The 23,048-nt window shown below is 46.2% G+C and overlaps 1 protein-coding gene across 1 annotated transcript in view; it reads right to left on the reverse strand.

Moving 5' to 3' along the window:
• Nucleotides 1–23,048, reverse strand: part of insrb (insulin receptor b) — a 71,579-nt gene that overhangs the window by 30,781 nt on the left and 17,750 nt on the right. Inside the window, exon 2 of the mRNA XM_085447848.1 lies at nucleotides 17,262–17,810. Within this exon, the coding sequence (XP_085303974.1) occupies nucleotides 17,262–17,810 (549 nt within the window). The remainder of the gene's footprint in view (nucleotides 1–17,261; nucleotides 17,811–23,048) is intronic.

Consider the following 23,048-nt stretch of genomic DNA (forward strand, 5'->3'; position numbering starts at 1 on the left):
TTCAGTTCGTCAACAATAAAACTGAGATGAGAGAAAGACTGAGTGTGAGACTTTGATATTAGATAAAATGAATATTGATAAAGTTTACCTTTATGTACAGAATCTGAATATCGCAAAATATTTTAAAAAATTGCAATAATATCGTATCGTGGGATGTTTGGTGATTCCCACCTCTAATAAATAAAGGACACGGTATCCTCTCTTCTGTAAAATCAGAGTGAAATAAGAGTTGCACAATCAAAATAAGTGAGTCTTTGGAAATGACAGAAAGTGTTTTAAACTCCAGATTGGTACAAATCTACATGTGCGTGTTGGACACCTGCAAACGAGCTCTTTAATTCGTCTACGACTTTATTCCAACAACACTGGAGGTGCTCGCCTCTCTTATAGCTGCAGTCTGGGCCTAACGTGGATCTTAAGCCAGACTGAGGCACATGGTGTCCCTTCAGGGGCCTGGGCTGGGGGAACAAAATCAAGCTGAGGGATTTTCCCAGCAGGCGACTTCTGGAGGAGAACCATCCAACCACAAAGGAGTACCTGTTTGTGTCATAACACCATACGTGTGTGCGTGCACAGAAATAATAATTCATACCAGCGTGAAGGACAAAAGAATAAAGAACACAGCACATACAACACGAGGGGGGGGGGGGGGGGGGGGGGGGCTGAAGAGGCCCTGCTCATCCTTGGAGGTGCAGGTGTTGTCAGCAGAGGCCCCCTCCAACCGTCAGTGGGAGTGAGTGGGTGGGTGTGTGGGTGGTGCACAGAGAAACACAGCAGCCAGAGGTAAACAGGGAGAAGCCGAGCTGACATTGTTATTTATGCCTGTTGTTACCAAGAGACGAAAACGCTCTGAAAACTCAACACTGCAGTTTAAACACACCAGTTTATTTCTCTGTAGCACAAACTGGTGAACTGGGCCTAATTTCTGAGGCAACAGCAGCCTGTTTATCCCAGCGAGTCTCACTCAAGCATGGATTTGACCTCAATGTTACTGCAGCCTCGTGTTCCAGTGTACACCGACTACTTTACTGGTTTCCATCCTCTCATCGTGCTGAATGCTGAGAGACCCGAATGGCAAACACTGTATTCAGTGTAAGGAACGTGCTTCACAGGATCCTATTATTATAACACGGCACGTTGCAGTCATACAGCGAGAGCATTTCTAAGAAATAAGCACCAGAGTCCACGCTTGAGCTCCTAAACTCGGCTCTGTCTTTTCCCTGTGACAGACTGAAAACGACAGCTTACGTACTTCAGCCAGACTCCATCCAACCAACGATCCTCGAGCCCCAACTGGCTCAGAATATACCGCACCAAGGCCAGCGGCGTGAACAACATCACGCTCCTAAGTGGAGGTGTGAGCGTAACATCACACATTAGAGTAACTGAACCACGAAGCAGATTTACACACAAACGTAGCAAACAATGAAAGACAAGAATTTTCTCTCGAGCTGCTGCCAAAACAAACACGATGAGAGCAAACAGAGGAGCCCGGCGCCCTGCAGCTCCGCTGGCTGCTGCACCGCTGTTATTCTAAGAAATGCTGCTGGTGTGCAGATCCGTGTGTGAGCGGGAGGAAGAACGTTCGCATGTGATGCGCGGGGAGAAGTTTGTGGAAGTGCACTTTTTATATAAACCGCTCCAGCGCCCGTCGCCGGGGAGCGATGGGAAAAACGTGAGCGACGAGCTTCGCGAAGCACGCAGCTCGCTTGGCTGCTCGCAGCGTAACAAAATAAGCAAGAACAAAGTGTTCAATGAGTTTTTAGTCTGCAGTAAAACCCGAGCTTCTGCGGCCAGCTTCTAAATATGATACTCGCTTCGACACCACAACAGATGTGATTCTCCGCCGCAGAACATTGGACAGGCGGAGGTAAACAGTAAAAAGTAGAATGAGGACTAAATTAAATCAGCACAGAGGGGAGCGTCTGAGCGGTCGAGGGGAGACAGTCGCCGCTGACCGATGACATCAGCAGCCGCGGCCGAGTTCACCTGTCGACAGGCTGACCAAATGTAACACAGAGGAGACCGTCCTGTATCATCCTCGCTGTACACAGAACTGTGAGACCAGAACGCCGGCGCTCATTTCTTTATATTTTACTAGGAAAATAGAAGATAGGTGCAGCCACTTATTCAAACCTGCATGTAAAGACAGGATATAAGCGTGAACTCTGTGAGACGAGCGCTCTTTGCCTTTCTGTGAGAGGACGTTCAGAGCTCTTTGTTGGATGTTGGCCGCCTTTTTCTTCTCGTCTCTGTCGAGATGATCTCACACTGCTTCAGTAATGTGGAGGTCATGGCTGATTTATTTACTTATTTTTGATCCAGGTTTGTCTGTTTTACTGCGTTAACAATGTTGCCGCCCTTCCTCGTAGCACATTTCTGATGCTGGATGTTTTTCCTGTGACCTTCAGATACTCTTCTGCCCTTCATTTGTGCTGCTTCCTTGAATCTGAGATATGCTTAGTGCAAAAACATTGCTTTATGTCTTTTAAACTGTTGTCTTTGGCAGAAATGGAACAAATTATTTGCGTACAATTAAAAACCGGTTCTTTGCTAAATTATCGGTTGTGTGCAGACACAACACTGGTTCATTGCTTAGGTTGGGTGTCTTTTTATGCTTGAGAGATTCATGCATAAGCATTTCTATGAAAACGGTCAGGTACAAGGACTAGACTGAACATGAATGGAAAAGCAGCCGACGTACAAAGAAAAACTTTATAAAACCCTCGTGAAAGTCTGGCTCCTCTGACGCAAAATACTAAGAAATGGGAGCTGGCTCTAAAACAAGAGTAAAAAGATTTACAATGAGCTGAAACTTAATGTTGACATGAATCAGTTCAGCTGGTAGCTGAACTAACATCAGTTTGGTTTGCTTTACAATTCAGCCATAAAGGCTTTAATGAAAATAGGAAACATAATTATTAGTGTTATTATAAGATTCAGTCAAATTAAATCAACTTTACCCTGTAAAAAAAAACGCAAAATGTCAAAATTATTTCAACTCCAATAAAGATCAATTTCAGTATTTCTCCTAAAGATCAAACAAACAGCCACCATGCAGATACGATCATCTTGAACTGGCGAGACGCTCCATGTGTCGTAGCTACTGACTCATTTATCTCCGTCAGCGGTATACGTGAGACAAAGAGCCGAGAGCATCTGTCTCAATCAGCACGTGCAGTATAGCGCCAGACAGTGCCTCCTACAGACATACGTCCAGTCGAAGACAACTAGGAGCTGAGTTTGTCATCCAAGCTGTTCTCCACATCCATCACTGCTATCCAATAACGAGAGGGGTCGCAACCGCAGAGGCGACCTTGAAGGCGCACAGACTCCGAGCTGCATCAGAGGGACCGTCGATGTTCAGAAGGACGCTGGTGGACGTCCATGCAGTCGCAGGCTGCACCACTGACGCGGCGTCGTCTTCAATATTAAACAACCAGTGTACAAAGTTTCATGAGGTAAAATATTTGTCGCAGGTGCAACAGATTATTTTCTGCTTTAACCGACAAACAGGAACCCGTCCCAACGCTTCCACCTCCTTTGTGGTAATGCCGACCATCGCCCTCTTTCTAGCCCCGGCCCAGTACCTCAGTGTTCCCTTTCTTGCCTCCTGGGAGTAAAAGAGGCACAAAAACAGCCAATGGGACGCAGCTCTGGCCTTGCTCGCATATTTGCACATGGACATTAAAACTCAGCTCGCAAACTTGCATCCTTGTCCCCCATGAGCTCAGTGGAACCAGCCCCCCCTCGCTCTGCTGTTATTGGTCGAGGCAGGCAGCAGGAAGAGAGATGTTTGGCGATAAAGGCGACTTAACCCAGCATTCCTCCTGGGGGCTTATATTTTATGTGGGAAACAAGCAAAGCCATTTGTCAAAGGAACAGCTTGAACTTCACACTCATTTTGCAATCCCAGCACCGTGTATCGTGTAAAAACAGCAGCAGTATAAACTACAGAAGGATTCACTGGAGAGCTTTTCCCCTCCTGGGTTTCTTATTTTAGAAGCAGCCACACTGAGGAAACAGCAGCTCCAAAATGGTGGTTTGTGTACTGGATTCGCTGGCTCGTGGCCCGCTGACGGACGGTGTTGTTGTTGTCATGTGTCCGCTAATGTGCGCCGCTCCTCGCTCATGATTGATATGATTTACAGGATCACATGCTTGTTGTCCACACGCTGGAAATACTGGTTCCACCTGGTTCTCATTAACCTAAACTCAGAGTCTGTTGGTCAGATGTTGCTACACATCACACACTAAAAGTGGGAAACTGACAGCACATGACGGCAAATTCCACACGGGGAAAAAAAAGATCCTCATTCCACTCCGTTCATGTCAAGACACAAATCACACGAGGACAGATGATATACAGGCTCAGTGCACGCACAGGAACACAGGTGCATCGCTCTTCATCCAAAATACCAGCAGACCACAGGTGTGTGCGGCGCACTGCAGCATGCATGAGTGACAGGCTGCGAGCAGCGCCACAGTGCACAACCTTTTTTAGTCGCAACAATGCCTTCACGAGGCTAGAGCACGCTAAACATCAGCTGGGCCGGACGTCACTCTGCGGGTGATACGCGCACATTCATCGTAAGAGACTAGCTCACTAGTCCATAATCTAAATTAAGCAGCAAGCAACGAGCACTACTCAATGTCATCGTCAGTATATATAAGTGCAGAGGCTGTTTAAAAAGTGGCTTTGCTGCTTTGACATAACTAATCCAGCAACACAACAGATGGTGGAAAAGCTGGTTTTTGCTTACGTTTGACTTTGGAGGCAATAAGAGCAAAACTACAACATAAGAAGACATGACAGCCGCTCTTTTCTCCAGGGTGTCCAAATTTCAAAGCATGTGTAAACACCGTGTCATGCAGATGTGCAGCTGAAATCTACAGATGTTCCTGAAGGCCTCACATGCAGTTGTAGTCAGTCAATGTGAAAGCTTAAATCTCAAACACACAATGTTAGGTGGTAGTAGTGTATACAAGCTGCTGCTGTCACACATTTCATCATAAATATGTGTGACATATTTTATCCATATTGTATATTCTGTATCTATATATGTGTATATATGGTGTATTTATGCTTATATCCTTACTCTCATTCCCCTTAATGTATCTGTAACATGCAACTTCTTTCGGTGCTTTGCTACTACGAGGGATTAATAAAGTTTCATCTAATCTAATCTAAATAAATCCCTGAACATGACTCAAGGTTTTTTCACAGCCATCTAAACAAAAGAAACAAGATTTTGTATCATTGTTTTAGTTGATTTAACTCAACACATGACGACAGGTCAAACTCTTCACACTGGCCTCCCACTTTAAGATGCTGGTTTGGACTTTTAGAGCTTTACATGTCCAATCATCCCCACAGGTCCCTGAGGTCTGGTGGTCAAGGCTTACACCCAGTGGAGACGCAGCATTTTGCCACAGCGGACTCTGATCTGCCTCCCACCGACTCAGAGATCTGTGGCTTAAAAAGCTGCTAAAACACAACTTTATCTCTCACAGTGGCTCTGAGGTGCTTTATAAATACAACTTTTCTTACTTTGTTAGACTACTGTTAAATGTATCTTGAGAATGTCATTAAGTGATGACTAAATGATGCGTGTGCGTCGCTGTGTTTGCTGATAGAACTGCACAAAAACTAAAAATGTACTTTTCTAAAATCCAGTATTTTTCTCATCTTTGTGCAGTAACTCAATGGGGTCATGTTATTATAGGCATAACTGACACGACCTTTGCACTACACCTAAACCCAGCGGTGAGATGCTCTGTGCAAGAACACACAGCAGCACATGTGATCCTAAATCACACACGCAACCGAGCCGCAGAGAAAGCAGAAGAAAAGGCTTTCAGTCACCGAGCGCTCGCAAACTGCTTCTGCCAACAACACACGAACTGTGGACAAACACGTTACAGCCAATCACATGGGGAGTAACTCAGACGCGCACCAATCGCCGGCAAACACATTGCCAAGCAGCCATCTTTAGTAACAGGAGCCAGGGCTGACAAGTTTGGTCTATCATTTTGAGGCCCAGAAATTCCTGCATGTCTGCATACCACAGCGTGCAAGGAGAGAGGGAGGGGAGAGGGAGAGAGGAGGGAGAGTACAAAGTAAAAGAACGGGGGACAGAAAGGAGAAGAAAGGGAAAAGGGAGGAGGTGCAGAGGGAGGATCCTGGCCATAAGGTGGAGCATCAGAAGCAGTGAAGAGAAATGGAGAGAAAGCAAAAACAGATTTTTGTCCTCTTTAAATCAAATCACTTTTTATTGTCACATCACATGTGCAGGCACACTGGCACAGCACATGCGAGTGAAATTCTTGTGTGCGAGCCCCACAAGCAACAGAGATGTGCAAACACAACAACACAAACGAGCAAAATACAAGAATGGCCAACCTGAAACTAATAAATATATGTACAATATATAATAGTGTATGCATTTCTGGATGTGTATACTAAATATTTTCCTACGTGTGTGTGTGTGTGTGTGTGTGTGTGTGTGTACACATTTTTACAAATTAAATAGTAAAAAAATAAAATAAAATAATAATAATAATAATAAAATATATAAAATATACAGAGTTGAATATGTGCAAAACAAGTGGCATTTATATACAGTGTGGAGTGCATAATGTTGAAGTTCCAGTAGTGAAGCTGAGGTGTCTATGACGTGTTCAGCAGTCTGATGGCCTGATGGAAGAAGCTGTCTCTCAGTCTGCTGGTACGGGACCGGATGCTGCAGAACCTCCTTCCTGATGGAAGCAGTCTGAACAGTTTATGGCTGGGGTGACTGGAGTCCTTGATGATCCTCCCCGCTTTCCTTTAGTGCTCCGTCTCAGCTGTTATCTCTTATACAGACCAGATATCTGGACACTGCTTTCACTCGTCTCGAGGGCAGAGGGGCCATCAGAGTGTAGCAAGAGCTCGAGGAGAGACGGTCAAGTGCAATGCATACGACAGCAACCGCTCGCACTTCTGAGATAACAGGGAGACAGCAGCAGCCATTGTTACCGTCACCACTCTGCTATCGACAGAAGACACGTGGTTATCAAAGCGTAGTTATATTTGAAAAGCAAATTTATATTGCTGTTCAAGCTATCAGGCTGGCAGTAAAGATGACAAAAGGCGCCAAGCGGCCTCACGGACAGGACTACTTTTATTCTACCGGATCCGTATGACATCATCAGGACTGACAAGTCCGAAGGAAGCAGGCCCAACGCTAAAGCGCGGCGTGACGACACGAACACCGGTGCCACCGAAGTTTATCTTACAGGTTGCATTCATGTGAACGTTAAAGCGTGTCACCCACTTTTGTTTCTGCGTAAACATTTCTTATCAGACGTGTTACGCGATGACTCGGGCAGACGGCCTCTACGAGCTCCCGATGCTACAAGTCTCAACAGAAAAGTGGTGGAAGGTGCAGGCCAGAGGAAAGTCTGCACATTGGACCCGTGCCAGCCGACGTACTCGGAGCAGGGGTGATGAAGCCACCGCAAACTGGGTGAGCTGCTGGGTTTCTAAATATGGAAAACTTTACTACAACCTTTAATGGCACAGCTTCCTCTGGAGCTCTGCTCATCTGAATTAAATAAGGATGCCAGTGAAATCAGGAAGTTTACACTGCTTCATAAATCATCCTGGAAAAATATGACTAAGTTTAGATATGAAAAGTGCAGGAAGTCACTGTGGTTGTGAAGAGGAGGATGACAAAAAAACAACAATACTTTTTCCAGCGTGTCTGCATTTAAGCGCCGCGGCCGGGAACGCGTGCACCGCTCCACACTGGCACCTCCCGTCTTTGTGAGTCACACTGCAGTGTGCTCATGAACCCATTTATGTGTCCGTGTTGTTGCCTCTATATACGCTCACCCCCAACCTCGGTGGTCCCAAAGTCTCCCAGTGATCCTCCTCTGCAGTTACTAACTCATCTGAAGTTACAGAAGTGTCAGCTTTGACCTCAGACACAGAGGCCTAAAGACCGGTCGACAGGGAAAAATGCGTTTTCTTTGACTGGTTGGCAAACCATTGCTGGACGCTGCTGACAGATTGACTGCTAATCACCCAGGCCGGGAGACCGGTCAGTGACCCTCCGGCAACTCCGGGTCACTATGGAAACAGTTGACGAAAAGCTGGCGGATGGTTTCTGACAGTCACCAGATGAAACTGGTCACAAAGAGGTTTACGGTGGAAACCACTTTCAGCTTGCTTTGGTTGCTAGCAGGTTGCTGCTCACCTGCAGTTGAAATCTGTAGCACAGAAGGTGTGTCTGCAAACACTTGCCAACTAGCTGTAGCGAGCGTGAAAAGTATGACACGAACAGGAAACAGAAAACGTTCTCCTTCAAAATAAAAGTTGTCCCGTTTGAAACGTGTTGGGTGCAGCGAGGAGGCACCAGTTTGACCACACTTCAAGTTTCCACTTTGCGTGGAAGACGTCGATTTCTGTGCAAACACTAACCACAAGCAAAATGTGGGTGAACTGAGCAATCTGCTACCAACCAATCAGAGGCTTTTGGCGCACTTTGCAACCTATTTCGCCTGGCAACAGCCAGCCACTTCTAGGAACCACTCGCCACTTGTCGGTCGCGGAATACAAATTTTTAATTTGTGACCAGTTGTTGCCAATTATCTGCTGATAGTCTCCAAGCCTGAGTGACCGGGGTCTTTAATAGGCTGACCGTCAATGCTCCCTTCACAGACACTTAACACATCCTGGGTACGGCAGGACTCTGAAGGACACTCTGGGTTTTTCTGCCCTAACAGAAACCTGTTAAACAGTTTAAAGGAAAGAGGCATTTCTTTAAGGCCAAGGACATGAGAAGTGACTGATCCGAGTCTGGACAGAGCAAAGTGGAAAGAGTTGGGTTTGGAAGGAACTTCAAGGATGGCGAGGTCACATGAGGACAAACGAGTTCAGCTTAGGAGAAACAAAGTTTCATTTCCAGCACTGACTTTTGAGGTTTCTTTTTTTTGCTACAGCGAATCAAGGCGCATGCATTTATTATCAAACAGAGTTCTCAAACTGTGGGAAACGGTACTTTCCCAAGGAGGTGATAAAAGAAAGAAAAAAAAACTCGGGAATTTTGAATGTCCAAACATTTCACCCGACCCCTTCAGTCGAGCCACTCTACCACCTCAAAGCAAGACATGAAATTCCAAGTACTTAACAGAGCATAACCATCACGTACCGCAAACGCAGCACGCACTAATAGCCCCTAGCAGGACTTTCTCAGATCACGTATGCATGAACACAGAGGATCTATGCTCCACTGAAGCCAGCAGTGTTTGTTTTTACAGCGAGTTAATGAATGTACAGGTAGGTGCTGCATCTGCTGCGGCTGAGGAACCCGGGACTTCTTCGAAAGCCGTCGATGGCGTAGGGAGGAACTGACTGTTATCAGGACCCGATTATATAAAAATACTTCAGATTTAATGTTGCACGTCTGTTTGGAAATACGAGAATTAAAACTGCAATTCTGCATGTATTTGTATCCAAGCAGAACAAAATGACCACGTTTGTCTTGTCGGTGCAGTAACGCTAAATGTATTTCTTTTCAACCAGGGCAGCCTGTCATGTGCTTTACTGCTGTCACCCTGGTTTCTGTCCTCAGCTCTGTTTCACTGACACTGAGCAAATGTACATTTCTGTCCAAAACCCAAAGATGAGCCTGACATGTCTGCTGCGTCATGACTGGAAAATGTAAAAGAAGGACAAAAGTCCTTCAGACATAAATATGAATAAAGTCGTCTCTCATGGTCGTTGCAATCAGAATTTTCCAAAGTTGCATCAAAAGCAAACCGCTAATGCATGAAAACAGAACAAAGTTGGTTTCAGCAATCATTTAGTACCAATACATTTAAGGTTAAAGGTCAAAGCAGCCTCCACTGAGCAGAAGGAAATGTCAGCGCCATGTTAATTGTTACAATGTAGTGCGGTTATATTTGTCACCTGTCAGCACGTTGGGACAACTCTATGACGGCGGGCTACTGTTGAACACGGCGAGTTTTACTGCTGCCAGTATTTATACGGTTCTATTTATGAGTTTTAGATATTTGGAACGAAGACATGGTGTGTGAGGATGTCAGGAGGGTGGCCTCATTTTCTGGACCAGCTCTGCGAACCTGTTTGGGGTTTAAAGGCAGAACATTTAGCAGTGATGTGAAAACTCAGAGCGAGGGGATGGATGGTGGCCCTGAAAGGTCAAACTGCAAGCAGAGAAAAGTGCTGCAAAAAGCAGACAAAACACAACGGAAAAGAAAATCTCACAGAGCACAACAGAAGTGTTTCTGGGGGCACATTAACGTGACGGACCAGATGACATAAACCCAAAGACCAAAACACACTGAAGAGGCTGAAGGTTCATCGGTACAAGTCTCAATGATGATTTATGAAATACTGCAGACACACGTTTACTGTTAGCATGTTAGCATCTCCCCAAAAACGCTTTCGATGCGTTTTTTTTCCTACTTATGTATTTGTGATATATTCATCATCTGCTTGCTTTTGCAGCCTTTTTCGCCGTTTGACCCCTCAGGACCACCGTAGAATAGAAAATACTCACTAACAAATGTGTTTCTGATGTCAGAGCTAGAAGCAGCTGTCACCTGATCGGCCAAAACACAGCAAATGCAGCATTTCTCTGCAGGGCTATGATCATTTGACTGATCTTCCCTTTCCATCCACCACCCTCACAAGTACATAACCCTTCCTTCAATTCTCCAGCTTTTCCCCGGAGCTGTACAGCAGTAGGAAGTACTTCAGGACAAAGGCAGGAAGTAATGAGGAAGTCCCTTCAGACGCGCAGGCTGCAACAACTGTTTGCTTGCCAGCAGGCTTTCCTACACAGGGAAACACATTCGAGTGACACATTAAGCGGATAAACCACTGTTGTCCTTAAAGATGACGTCAAGTTCCTTCTTGGTCTCCAGCTGCACTGATTTAACAAATGATAAACGTGAGTTTAAAAACAAAACAAGAAAGCAGTAGCCATGAAGGCTCGTATCCTCAGAAGCCCCGCCCTCTCCTCACTATATGAGCTACTACCATTTCTGCTAGCAGCCAGGCTCATGACGTGGGCAGCGGTGTCAGTGTGCTTAGTCTGCAGCCACGTATTTTTTGTGCATGTGTCTATGGGAATTGTACCAGTACACAGTGTGTGTGTGTGTGTGTGTGTGTGTAGCAGGATGTGGAAGTCCAAGTCCATTGATGAGCAAGCAGAGAGAGGAGAGGGAGGAGTTTTCCTGATCCCCCAGGGTGCTCAGCTAGCACTACTCTGTACTCATGAACGCACAAATGGAGGCTGAGGGAAGTGTGCGCACACACACACACACACACACACACGCACACACTTGCACATGCACATACAGAACTGATGCCAGCTTATCAAAGTTAATTTGGATTTGTTAACAAGGATGCAAGCTGCCGGGGAGGAAAGCAGGAGCTCGACTGCTACCTCTCCCATCTGTCTGTCTCTGTGCTTCCCTCTTCCTCCTCTCTTAGTGTTGCCTCTTGCACTCTTTGTCCCTTATAAGATATTAATGGTAATCCATCACTACAGCGAGTGAGTGCGTGTACTGATGTAATGCAAGCCACGACGGGGAAGCTTTAACTATCGCAAACAGAGAGCGTCGGAGAGAAGCGTTCCCGTTTCTATGGCAACAAACGAGAGAAAAACGAGAACACGTGCGAAGCGCTCTGATTTGTTTCACTATCAGGACGGCCTCAGTCGTGCTTTAATCGAGAACTGGTTGTTATTTGTGTCCTATCGTTGGCGATGAACAAAACACCATCTTCGGTTTAATCATTGGAGTCGCAGCGAGTCGGGACTCAGGACTAAAGAGAGCGTCTAGAAAACTGGACATTTGGCTGTAATCTTCTGTGAAGCAAATAAATGAAACCTTCAGAAACTCTCGGCGTTTGAGATTAACCATTTAGAGCTCGGCAAGATGCATAAAACAGCGCATTACGCAAATACCACCGTATGTTACAAGCGCAGGCAAATCCTCCACTTTCTGCTTCGTCTTACTGTGTACAAGTTATTTATTTAACCACTTCCAGGCAGCCGAGCTAATTCCAGTGAGGGAGAGGAGGAGAAAACATCTGGGTCACAGTTCACGTCGCCCGGGGGACTCCTGACTGATTATTTGGTTGCATCTCCCAAACAGTTTTAACACAAACACGGCCTTCGGGTATTTACTCCACACATTTGTTCTTTTCCCTCCTCGTGGTACACTCGTCCCAACTGTTGTTGACAGAGGGAAAGCAAACGTGTGTGTGTGTGTGTGTGTGTGTGTGTGTGTGTGTGTGTGTGTGTGTGTGTGTGTGTGTGTGTGTGCTCGACAGGTGACTGGAACGCAGCAGGCATATAAGACAAACAACTCGCCTCCTCCTCCAGATGGAGGCTTGTGTGTTGAGAGCAGTGACTCAGTAAATGTGCAAAGGTTGTCGCTTCGCAGATCGGCGACGCGTCCGATTTAACGAAGCATCTGAACGCACGTAAGAGTTGTAACAGTTTGCATTGAATCCACACGGGAAGGTTATAAACTGATACTCCAGCAGGGCAGCAGCTTTCTGCTGCACAGCTCCATAATGACCTGAAATGATATGCACCACTGACACTCTACATGTGTCAACACAAACCATTGAAACAGATAAAAAACACACACACCTTGTTCCCTTAAAGCTTTTAACAGAACTGACACTCGGTCCCTTTGTGTTCGTATCCACGTCGTCTCCGTGTCACTGACTTTAATAGCTAATTACAAACAGCTGCTGCAGGAAAACTCCTTCGTTTACCTTTCATTAGAAACAACTGAAAACAGCTGAGAAGGATCGAGAGAGACAGAGAGGAGAGTCAGGCAGAGACGCTTTCACAAAGGCCGGCGAGCGGCGCTCGGTTGAGCACCTCCATCCTTAATACCGTCATTTCTGTCTCTCTGTAGCCGCCTGTAACTGGGCCGCTCACCTCTTTGGCAAAAGTGTGTTTGTGGCTTTCGAGTGTGTGTTTGTGCGTGTACCTGGGAGCCACACTTGAAAGGCCCCGCCATGTTTGCTTTGCTCTGTTTATTTTGCCCCCCCGATCTGGACCGTGTCCCGACCGACGCTCCGGCTTCATTTGATCGCATGAGAAGTAAAACTGATGGAAATATCAGAGGAAAAGGCCCACGAGCTGCAGCTGAGACAGCATCACAGACACTCATATGCTCAGTGCACAAAACACTTCACATGAATTCAATATAACACACTCATTTTTTAAAAAGAAACACTGTGACACATGAGCAAACATTCGTACTCATTCTCATCTGTATGTGCAAAGTAACTTCTGAAGTCTCTAAGTACAAAAATACCTGGTGCACTGTTGCCAGGACACCACTCTGGCAATAAACACACACAAACAGAAAAATGACACCAACTTGGTTAACTCTGAAACCTCACATTGGCTTTTTCCCCCTTTTGCAAAGAACAAAGCGTACAGCTTACACATGCCTACAGCGACACGCTAAAATCCCCTCTACACTGTTTTACTACCAGTGAAAACACCTGCGTGCACAGTGCTGCAGCTGCTTCTCTCACAGCTTTTTACTGGTTTTTAGACGCCTGTGTCACAAAGTTGAAAGCACCGCTGCTGGGCGATGTCCAACCTGAATTCGACTCTGGTCAGGAGGACCACAAGGTCATTTCAGATGACGCAGTCGGATCCATTTAGAAACACCGTTACGGGTTTAACCTGCGGTGGCCTCGAAGGGGCACGGGTAATCCGTTTGTCGCTACGAGATGAAGCCGTGACTAGCTGCGTGTATCTGAAAACAATGGCAGCAAACAACAAAGCGTGGGCAGAGTGAACTTTGACCCAAAAAGCTTTCCATCCTCCTGGTTGTGTGGATGTTTTTGTGTGTGCGAGTTGTGCAAGCAGAGCGCAGGCTGGTGTGGTTGAACGCAGCGTGCCAGGCCTCGGCAGCAGATAGAGCTTATCTAAACAGGAGATCGACTGTTTGCTCCTGTTCCCTCGTTTGCTCGTCGCTGACTGTTCCTTTGTTTCCGCTCGCTTTACCTCCTTTTCCTTACTCAGCTCAGACACCTGTGAATATCTGTGTCTCCTCTCAGTCAAACAGCTTTCTTCTGACTTTTCTGGGGGAATTTAAACCACTTTCGAGTGATATTTATTCTACACTTCTGTGCAAAAGTCTTGAGTCGCCCCTTTCGTGTCATTTCTTTTTTTAAAGGTGGTCTTGAGGAGTAGTTCTCCGGGCCTCGTGGAGCTCCTTCAACATTTTCTTTTGGACATTTTCAGCTTTTCTACCCATTTTCAGTCCAGTCCTGACTATTTTCCACGGAATCGTTTAACCACAGAAAGGCGCCCGACTCGAGGCATGAAACGGTGTCATGTCCACGCATAACAGAAAACTTAGCAAAGAACCGTTTTTTAAAATTATATTGTCACAAAAATGAAACTACAGAACAACCGTGTGCGATTCTGAATCTGAGGTAGGGCACATCTTAGCATTTAAGTGTCCTTAAAAAAAATCTGAGGAAACTGGAGCACGAAAGCAAAAATGGCAGGTTTAAAAATAAAAATCTTTACTAACAGGATTCGACAGGCTTGTCTAACAAAGTTCAAGTGGTGTAAAAAATACTGCATTTTCACACAGTTTGCACGTTTCAATAAATCAACAAAGCTCAGATGAAAAAGTTCCAAATCAAAGCAGGTCCGTGTACGTCGTCACTTTACTTATCTTGGGTGAAACATGTGGGTGCACAGATTATCATCATGCCTACACACCACTGATCCGACACCCTTTCCGTTTCCTTTCAGGAGGTGTGTTTGTGAGCTGCATTCGTCTTCCTGCCAATCCCATACTTGAGCACTGTCAGAGATTTTTTTGTCTTTACTTAAAAACCCTCAGCAGAGACACGGTTACTCTGACTTTATGTTTTATAGCGCAGGGTCCTGCACGGAGCTGCAGGTAGAAACTAGGTGCAGAAAACCTGCCAATCGCTGCAGGACTCCAGAGCATCAGCTGGAAACACAGACTGTTCGTGCAGAAAGCAACCGACTGAGAAACTACTGTAGCAGAGCTGCACGTCTGAAGCTGCACATACGAACAAACAAACTAAACACGCACACCAGAAACACACAAACAGCACTGGGCTACGAACCTCAGAGGTCATACATGCGGCTTGAACAGGTCATTTAGGGGCACACACACACAGCAGTGTAAGATCAGAGGAATGCAGGCTCTCTCTGGCTCTTACCTAAGGCCACTGCAACCCTATAAAAACACAACAAAAACAACCCCACAGTTTCCACTCACACATAAACTTTAATGCCCCGTCTAATGTTCCTCTGCTCCGCACCCGTGCATGTGTCTACGCTCGCACATGTCCAAGTTCGTAAACTGCCAGCGTTCATTCACAGAAGCCCTCATTAGTTTCTCCGTCACGCTGCGGATCTGCAGCCACATCTGCATCAGTATCGAACGGATACAAAACGCACTGCTGATACTGCGCTGCTGTTATCGTTACGGCTGCAGATGCACGTCGGCTTGTAATATTTAAGAGAACAGACGAGCACGTGTTTGCAGCTCCTGTAGGCTGAAAACACGCCTGTGGCGATGTAGCTCTCGTTTAGAGCAGAGCAGCATATCAGCCATACATCAGCGTTCAGGTATCAGCCCTGTGTGTGACACACACGCTGCTGCAGGCAGCACTGCAGGCAGCACTGCATCATATTCTAGAAATGGCTCCGGCTTTGACACCCAGCTCTTCACTAAACTGGTGTCGGTCACATTAGGCAGAGCGCAGCGTCAGACCTGCGCCCTGACGCAACAGATGTGCTCACGTCCGTGTCAGTGGGCTTTTTGTCTGTGCTGTTTTTAATGGACACAGCTGTTTGACTTTTATTTAGAGTATACAGGGTAAACCTAATCAGCTGTGCAGTAAATATGGATTCTACTAGACTGATCACATGACTCACAGTGCATAAAAAAAAACAAAGTCCTTATTTATTTCATCCTGGACCCTCAGGTCAACATTTTGAGTACCTCCTCCTCCTCCTTTAGAGACAGCCCTTCGTCTTTTTGAACAGCAGGTAGGCTGTTTAAAAATCTGTGTGTCAGCACTTATGTACCTCCAAACTCGGATGTCGGAGTTCGGGAGTGATGTCACGTTAGCGTCTCCCAAAAAAATCCAGGAAACAGAATTCCTTTTGGCGCTTGGCGAGGTGGAGCCATTCGGGCATCACTAACAACAAAACACATTCATGGACCAAACCTGCTCGCTGCTGTGCACGTGACATCTTTAATGAGTCAGAGAGTTTACAGTTTTCATTTCGTTTAGATTCAGCGCCGCCATCTTGGATTGGAACGACGCTGGTCTGCTGAGAGTGGCGTTCCACAAAATTTCTGACTGGAAACTCGGAATTTATGACTTCCAGCTTATTCAGGAAAGCACCGTTAGGGCAGCTCTGGGATTACTTGCGCACAGGCCAACATCATCATCTCAAACCTTTGCCACAGTAAAAAGCTGCACTGTGAGTTTAAATAAAACTGATAGCAGCCACGTCCCATTCCTTTTAAACATCCAGCGTCGTGAACGATCTGCTCAAGTCAAACTATCATGTTTGAGAGGAAGACTGAGACGTGGAGAAAGGCACTTCCTGTCTTATTTTCCTGACAGTAAGACCTGGCAGACAATCGAGGAGGCGGGACTACAGGCCAGCTGCAGCGGTCGATGTTGGAGTATAAACACGGCCGAGGCTGGCACGCTTTGAAGGCTAGCCTGTCCGTCAGACACAAGACAGAAAAGAAAAATGTTTAAAAAAATAAAAACCAACACAGGCTATAATCGCCTTCAAAATAATAAGCATCCTCTCAGCGAGTCTTACAATAGAGGACGATCTCTGTGTTTATGGCAGGAACGAGCGAGCGGCTGCAGCGCTGAGCAAACCCACAGATGTTTTTTTGGTTTTGTTACTTTTTTACTAAACATTAAAACAAAACAATTTTATAACAAACGTTCACCTCAGCTCTAAAAGGGCATTACATCCCATAATGCCTGCTTTAGAGTTTCCTGTTTTCTGACTCAGCATCTCACTCGAGTCCCTCCGCACACGGAGCAGATCCCGATCCTGTAATTACGGATCACTTGCACACATCGAATGCTGATCAGAGGGCGTGGCCACGACCCCTGGCTGCTCACACTAAGAACGCAGGAATCATCGTGTGCGCACGTTTAAAGACTGATCACAAACACTTACTTCTCTGGCAGTGAGTCTGTGACCAGCATCGTCCCCTGAAGTGTCCGTTGATGGTGCTCTGAGGGCAGATGGTCTGACCTTGGGCTATGCCTGGACACACGTCTCCACACTCTCTCTCATTCTTATTGGCCACGATGAAGTTGTCCTCCACCGAGTCCAGGATCTTGGACCAGTCCAGAGTGGCCAGGTAACACAGGTCCGGATTCTTCTCGATCCTCACGGCGCCCCGGGTGATGTTCATGAGGCTGTACAGGCCCATCTCCTTCATCTGCAGCATCTCGTAAAGCACGAAAGCGTAGTTGAAGAAGAGGTTGTTGCCGCGGATCACCGTCAGGTTGGGGAACAGATCGCTGAGCGTCTCGAGGCCGTAGACCCTGAACAGCAGCACGTAGTCCGTCACCACTCGCAGTTTCGGGTAGCTCAGGCCGCGGAAGTCCTCCGTCCTGGTCTTAAACATGAGCAGGATTTTTAGGTGGCCCTCGATGATGGTGCAGTTCTCCAACGACTGGAGGTTGGTCACGTTATTCCGGATGTCCTTGCTCGAGCAGACTGAAAGGACAGACAGAGGGAAGCGCATAAGAAACAAGCACGTTTCAATTAATATAAGCTCATTACTTCTTGATTAATCTTCTTTTAATCAGAAATGTTCAAATGTACTTCTGATACAGAACAATCAGTTTTCACAGATGACTGAAAATTTTCCATGGATGTCGTTTCTCACACATTGCAGCACGCAGCGGCTCATTTGTGACTTTATACCGGAAATGCTGTGTTTGTGACTGAAGCGAGGGTGCTGCACAGGTCAGGTGAATGCAGCACAATATTTGCCTATAACATTCATCCCCGTCGTCACGGCGACGATGAAAACCTGTCCGCAGGACATCTGCATCCTTCAGAGAGCTGTTCATTTGGAAAATGTTGCTTTGGCTTTAATTCACATCAATTAGCCCGACTGTGGCAGGCTGAACAGACAAAAGGGCCTCAGTTTGCAGCTGCATTACAACAACTGGATGTGAACATCAGTACAAACTTCTTTCTCCCAGTTTCAGCCACAAAACCAGCGCCGACCTGCATCAAGGTGAAGAAAGACATTCACGAAGCGGCCGCTCAAGTCCGAAAACCAGACTCTCCGCAATTGCCTTTCTCTCTCTGACACTGACACACACACACACACACACACACACAGTCTCATCGGCTATAGCAGTATTATTGTACAGCAGCGTTTGATCGAGCGCAGCAGCCACGAGGTTAACAGAAACGATCCACTCTTCAGCTGGTGCAGACAAGCTTACGTTTAGACAAACGCATCCGCGCACGCATCAGAGGAGTGGAGAATTCATCAGCACACAGTAACTTTGGGAGAGATGTGCAGAGAGTTTCTCGCTCCACATAATAACACATTAAAGGCAAATTACAGGAGGAAGAAACACTTCGTCGTTCTGATTGTGCAAGACAGGTGTAACGATGAAAACAGTATTTCTGTTGTTGACGTGACAAAGCAGGTTTCGAACTCCAGGTCGGCAAAGCGGCCACAAAAACAACAACACTGCCATTTGCAAACCTGCGGATCCAAACCAACAGCTGTCACACGACAGAAACCAGCTCGCACACATTTACTGGAAAGAAAGCTTTGCCATCCATATAGCATCATATTTACACCCCAGCCTCATAAACACAGCCAGTTCTCCTTAAACGTCCTGTTTCTTTGAACTGCCTGCAGCACAAATGCCAGGAATAAGCACAGAGCGTGGATGTTTCTCCACCAGAGCAGGTGTTTAGTTCACATGAACAGACTTGCTGTATAAAGTGGAAGAGATGTGATTTACTGGGTCACACGGTGACACAGAGGACGGCGGCTGACCGCAGATTCTGCCCTGTTGCCACACCCATTTACATTTCACGAGCACGCCCATTAAACTCAGTAGTTGTGAGACATAAAATCCTAATTTGCTCCCTCGATTTAACTATGCATGGACTGTATCAGCCATAACAGCAGCCATCACGGCCTAAAAACAGATGGTGGTGGACATAAACAGCACCGGCTGATTCAAAGGCAGCCGTCTGACAGACGATGAAAAATCCTTTAAACACTTTAGTGACAGAAAAAAAGAAAGCACAAAAAACTCTTCCCTGTACTCAGAATGAAGGAAGCTCGTAATAATTCATGCTAATTATTCACTCTGTTAATGTTTCGGTTAGACTTTTCCTTTAGGAGAACGTGAGTCCCACAGCCAGGCTCGAGCTTGTGCGCACCACGCTGCTCTCAGTCGCTCGTCAGGCTCAGAGCTCCGTGCAGCTAAATGCATGAACCCTCCTCGCAACGCACGCACATGCACACACCATTTAAAAAAAAGACGTCAATAACACTGAACCCTGAATCCCAAAATAGGGAAGATTTATTGCAGTACATTGATTGGAAACCGACTTCTCACCTGAGCACGCCATTTCCCCAGGTGAGAGCTAACCATTAACTCACCATTTGGTTAATGGTTAGCATGAAAAACATGTCAACAATTCAGGTTCAACCTACGACCAGAATCACACATCAACAAAGTGGCTGCTTATAACACAGAGCCGCCTATAAAACCAGTAAACTACTGAACCACGTTTACTACAGATTCACGCTGCAGGTCGAGTTAAACTTGTACTTGTAATCACAGGAACACACTTCCCTTCCTCCGAAAACATAAAGACTGAAGAGTAAAAATATCTGATGCAATATCTGCAGTGGCGTTACGCTTGTTTGCAGTAACTCCTTCAGAGAAGTGCAGAAAAATATCCTTTCTTCCAGGCGAGACTCGAGTAAGACAAACGTCAGTGCAGCAGCAGAGAAAGAACACGTGTCGAGCTTTAAAAGAAACAAGTAAAAGCAAAATAGAATCTGTAACATTAAATAATTCATCTCCACGTATCCACTGGCCAGTACGCACATTTGTGCTTCACCTATGAATCACATCCTTCACTGTCTTTAGCTCAGTGCTGAGATTGCTTCCAGTGAGAAGACGCACAACAAGCTCAGAGAACAACACAAACTGTGCAGCTGCATGTACCCACATTTGTGTGGACACAGCCTCCACCAGCTCAACTTTGTACTTCCCCCTGCGGCGAGCCGGCAGCCGGCAGCCAAAAACAACTCATAAAAGTAGTCAATAAATCCAATTTAACTGTTAAGCAACTCATCAGATAACACTCGAGTTTGAAACAACAACAGTAACTCAATCAGCGAACCGGTGTGCCTTGACCACGCCTCGGCGCAACCTGCATCGCAAAACACCAAGACAGGCTACTTCCTCGGCCGTGCGGCGGTTGCTGTAAGTCGCAGTGATAACAGCAACCTTACACCTCTCTCTGCCCCTCCTGCCTTATCTCACGGACACATCGAACACAGGTCACCCGCTTGCTGTCAGCCTGCAGCACTAACCGGATACCTATTGTGAAACACAACAACATAACAAACTGTTACACAACTGCACAGGGGCCAGGGTGCAACTCACCGCTGCCCAAAGTTATCTTCAAGTCACACCAAGAGGACTCGAGCCCCTTACACATGGAGGGCTCTCTTTATAAACAGCACAGGTAAGAAATACGTGAGAGGCAGTGAGGCCTTTCTGGTCGCCCGGCATGATGACGGCAAGCTTCACTGACACAAAGAAATGTTAGAGGGCCACGAGGGCAAGCAGCACATGGACGTGCACAGAGCCTCTACTGCAAAATGGAGTCTTGCTTTCAACTGACAGGAGTGAATGCTGGGGGGGGGGGGGACAAGAGAGAGGAACAGCAGTCTGGGGCTGGTTGTTAGAGCCCCTGTGTCTGCAGTCTTCTCCTCCCAGGTTTGGTAGCAAGGAGATCCAGGAGTGAGCCAGCAGGGAGAGGAGGGGCGTGGCTAGAAGAAAAGAGGGTCGCATGGAAAAAAAACAAGGGGTGAAAAGGGGGGGGGGGGCAGAAAAACGGTGGGAGGGAAGCGGGGGGGGGGGCTGAAAGTGTAACCTGAGCCCAGACAGGAACGCAGAGTGACGTAAGGGACCCACAGGTCGGTTGGTGATCACATGCATGAATGAAGAGCCGCTATGTGCACACGCACATGCACACACTAGGGCTGCCACAAACCATTATTTTGATAGTCGACTATTTTTGCGATTAGTCGACTAATCAGATCATCATCCATTGGACGTACAGCGTACAGCTTATTGCACCAGCAGCATCTGCTCTTATATAACTATCATTAGCTTACAGCTTTAAGTGTTTACGGTGCTAACTAAAAATAAAGACAAGATGGTAGTTTATTAAATTTTAATGACATTTGCAGATTGTTTCGGTGAAGTTTAATAAACTCCTTGCTATCTAAAATATAACAGGACACCGGAGTAAATTCTGGAGCATCTCACACTTCTGATAATCAGCTGTCTGCTTGAAGTTTATTTAGCTGTGCAAAAACTATAACTTTAATCTCAGCCAAACCGATTTACTCAGGAACAAATAAAATACTAAAAAAAGCCAAACAATAACATGTTTAAGTTATCTAAGTGACTCATATGTCATGTTTAACCTGAGTAGCGAAAGACGGCGGTGGGTTTGAAAAAGATTTGCCGGAGTCCGGTGTTCTCACGGCTCTAGTTAGCCTAGCCCCCGGCTAGCTATCGAGCTAGTGGGTAACAGACGTCTCCGAAAACGTCGGAGCGCTTTTGAAAATATGCGGTGTCCTGATAAACTGAGCCGATATTTGAGGTTTACACAGCTACATTCTCGCCTGAAAATATGTTAAACGTTTATTTTGTGACCCAGAAAGAATAATAAGAGTAATATTAAAACTAACTAGCTGCCGCCATTGTTGGAAACTGAGCTGGGCTGCGCTATGAATTCTGGGACACAGCTTCTTCTTCTTCGGGGTTTAACGGCAGCTGGCATCCTTGTACATGCAGTGCTGCCATCTCCTGTTTCAGTCCGTTATTACACTCTTAAATCCTGCTACTTATTCCTGCGTCTTTTGTGATCTTACAAAGCTTCAAACGACGTGTCGACTATTAAATCAGTCGTCGACGATTTTGATAGTCGACGCAGCCCTAACACGCACACACACGCGCGCGCACGAGAGCCCTACCCAAGTTCATCTACAACACATAAAAACATCACAAAGGTTTTAAAATATTTAAATATTTATTTCTATTTAAAGTATAAATAAAAGGATTCAACAGGTTCAATAAATCCACATTTTCATTTAACATTTGGACGCTTCTGGTGTTAAAGAACACAACAAATAAAACCCAATAAAACGAATGCAGGTGGGACAATGACCGTGATCCCTCTACAGCCCACACCGACACAGAGGACCACCCACCAGGGAACAGCCCAGTGCCCTCACTACACGTACAGCATCTCATAATTACAATAACAACCCAATCAGCCGCTAATAAACGGGGGGTGGGGGGATAACAGAGCGCTGGCTGAAATGTTCTGTACCACACTGCAGACCTCTATAGGAGACATGTGGGCCATCCACCCGCCTGCCTTGTCTGTTTGACACTTAATTTGGCAGCAGGAATGAAGAGGAGGAGGGAGGTATATTGGGGGGGGGGGGTCAAACAAACAGAAGGAGCAGAGAGAAGCTTGGATTTTAAGTGAAGTTGGAGCGTTAGAGCCTTTAAAAGGAGATTAAATGGTGAATCAGAAAAGTTTGTCCTCTTGTTGCTTGAACAGTTATGAGGCTTATCAAAGTGAATAAACTGTTGCAGTTTAGTCGGTGGTTTCTGTTGCTTTAATGATAGTTTGGGAGCATCAGGAAGAAGCAGA

Source organism: Copadichromis virginalis, linkage group LG23, assembly GCF_057382275.1.
Source record: "Copadichromis virginalis isolate Kocher_CV1m ecotype Utaka linkage group LG23, C_Virginalis_male_GT1.1, whole genome shotgun sequence".
Lineage (NCBI taxonomy): Eukaryota > Metazoa > Chordata > Actinopteri > Cichliformes > Cichlidae > Copadichromis > Copadichromis virginalis.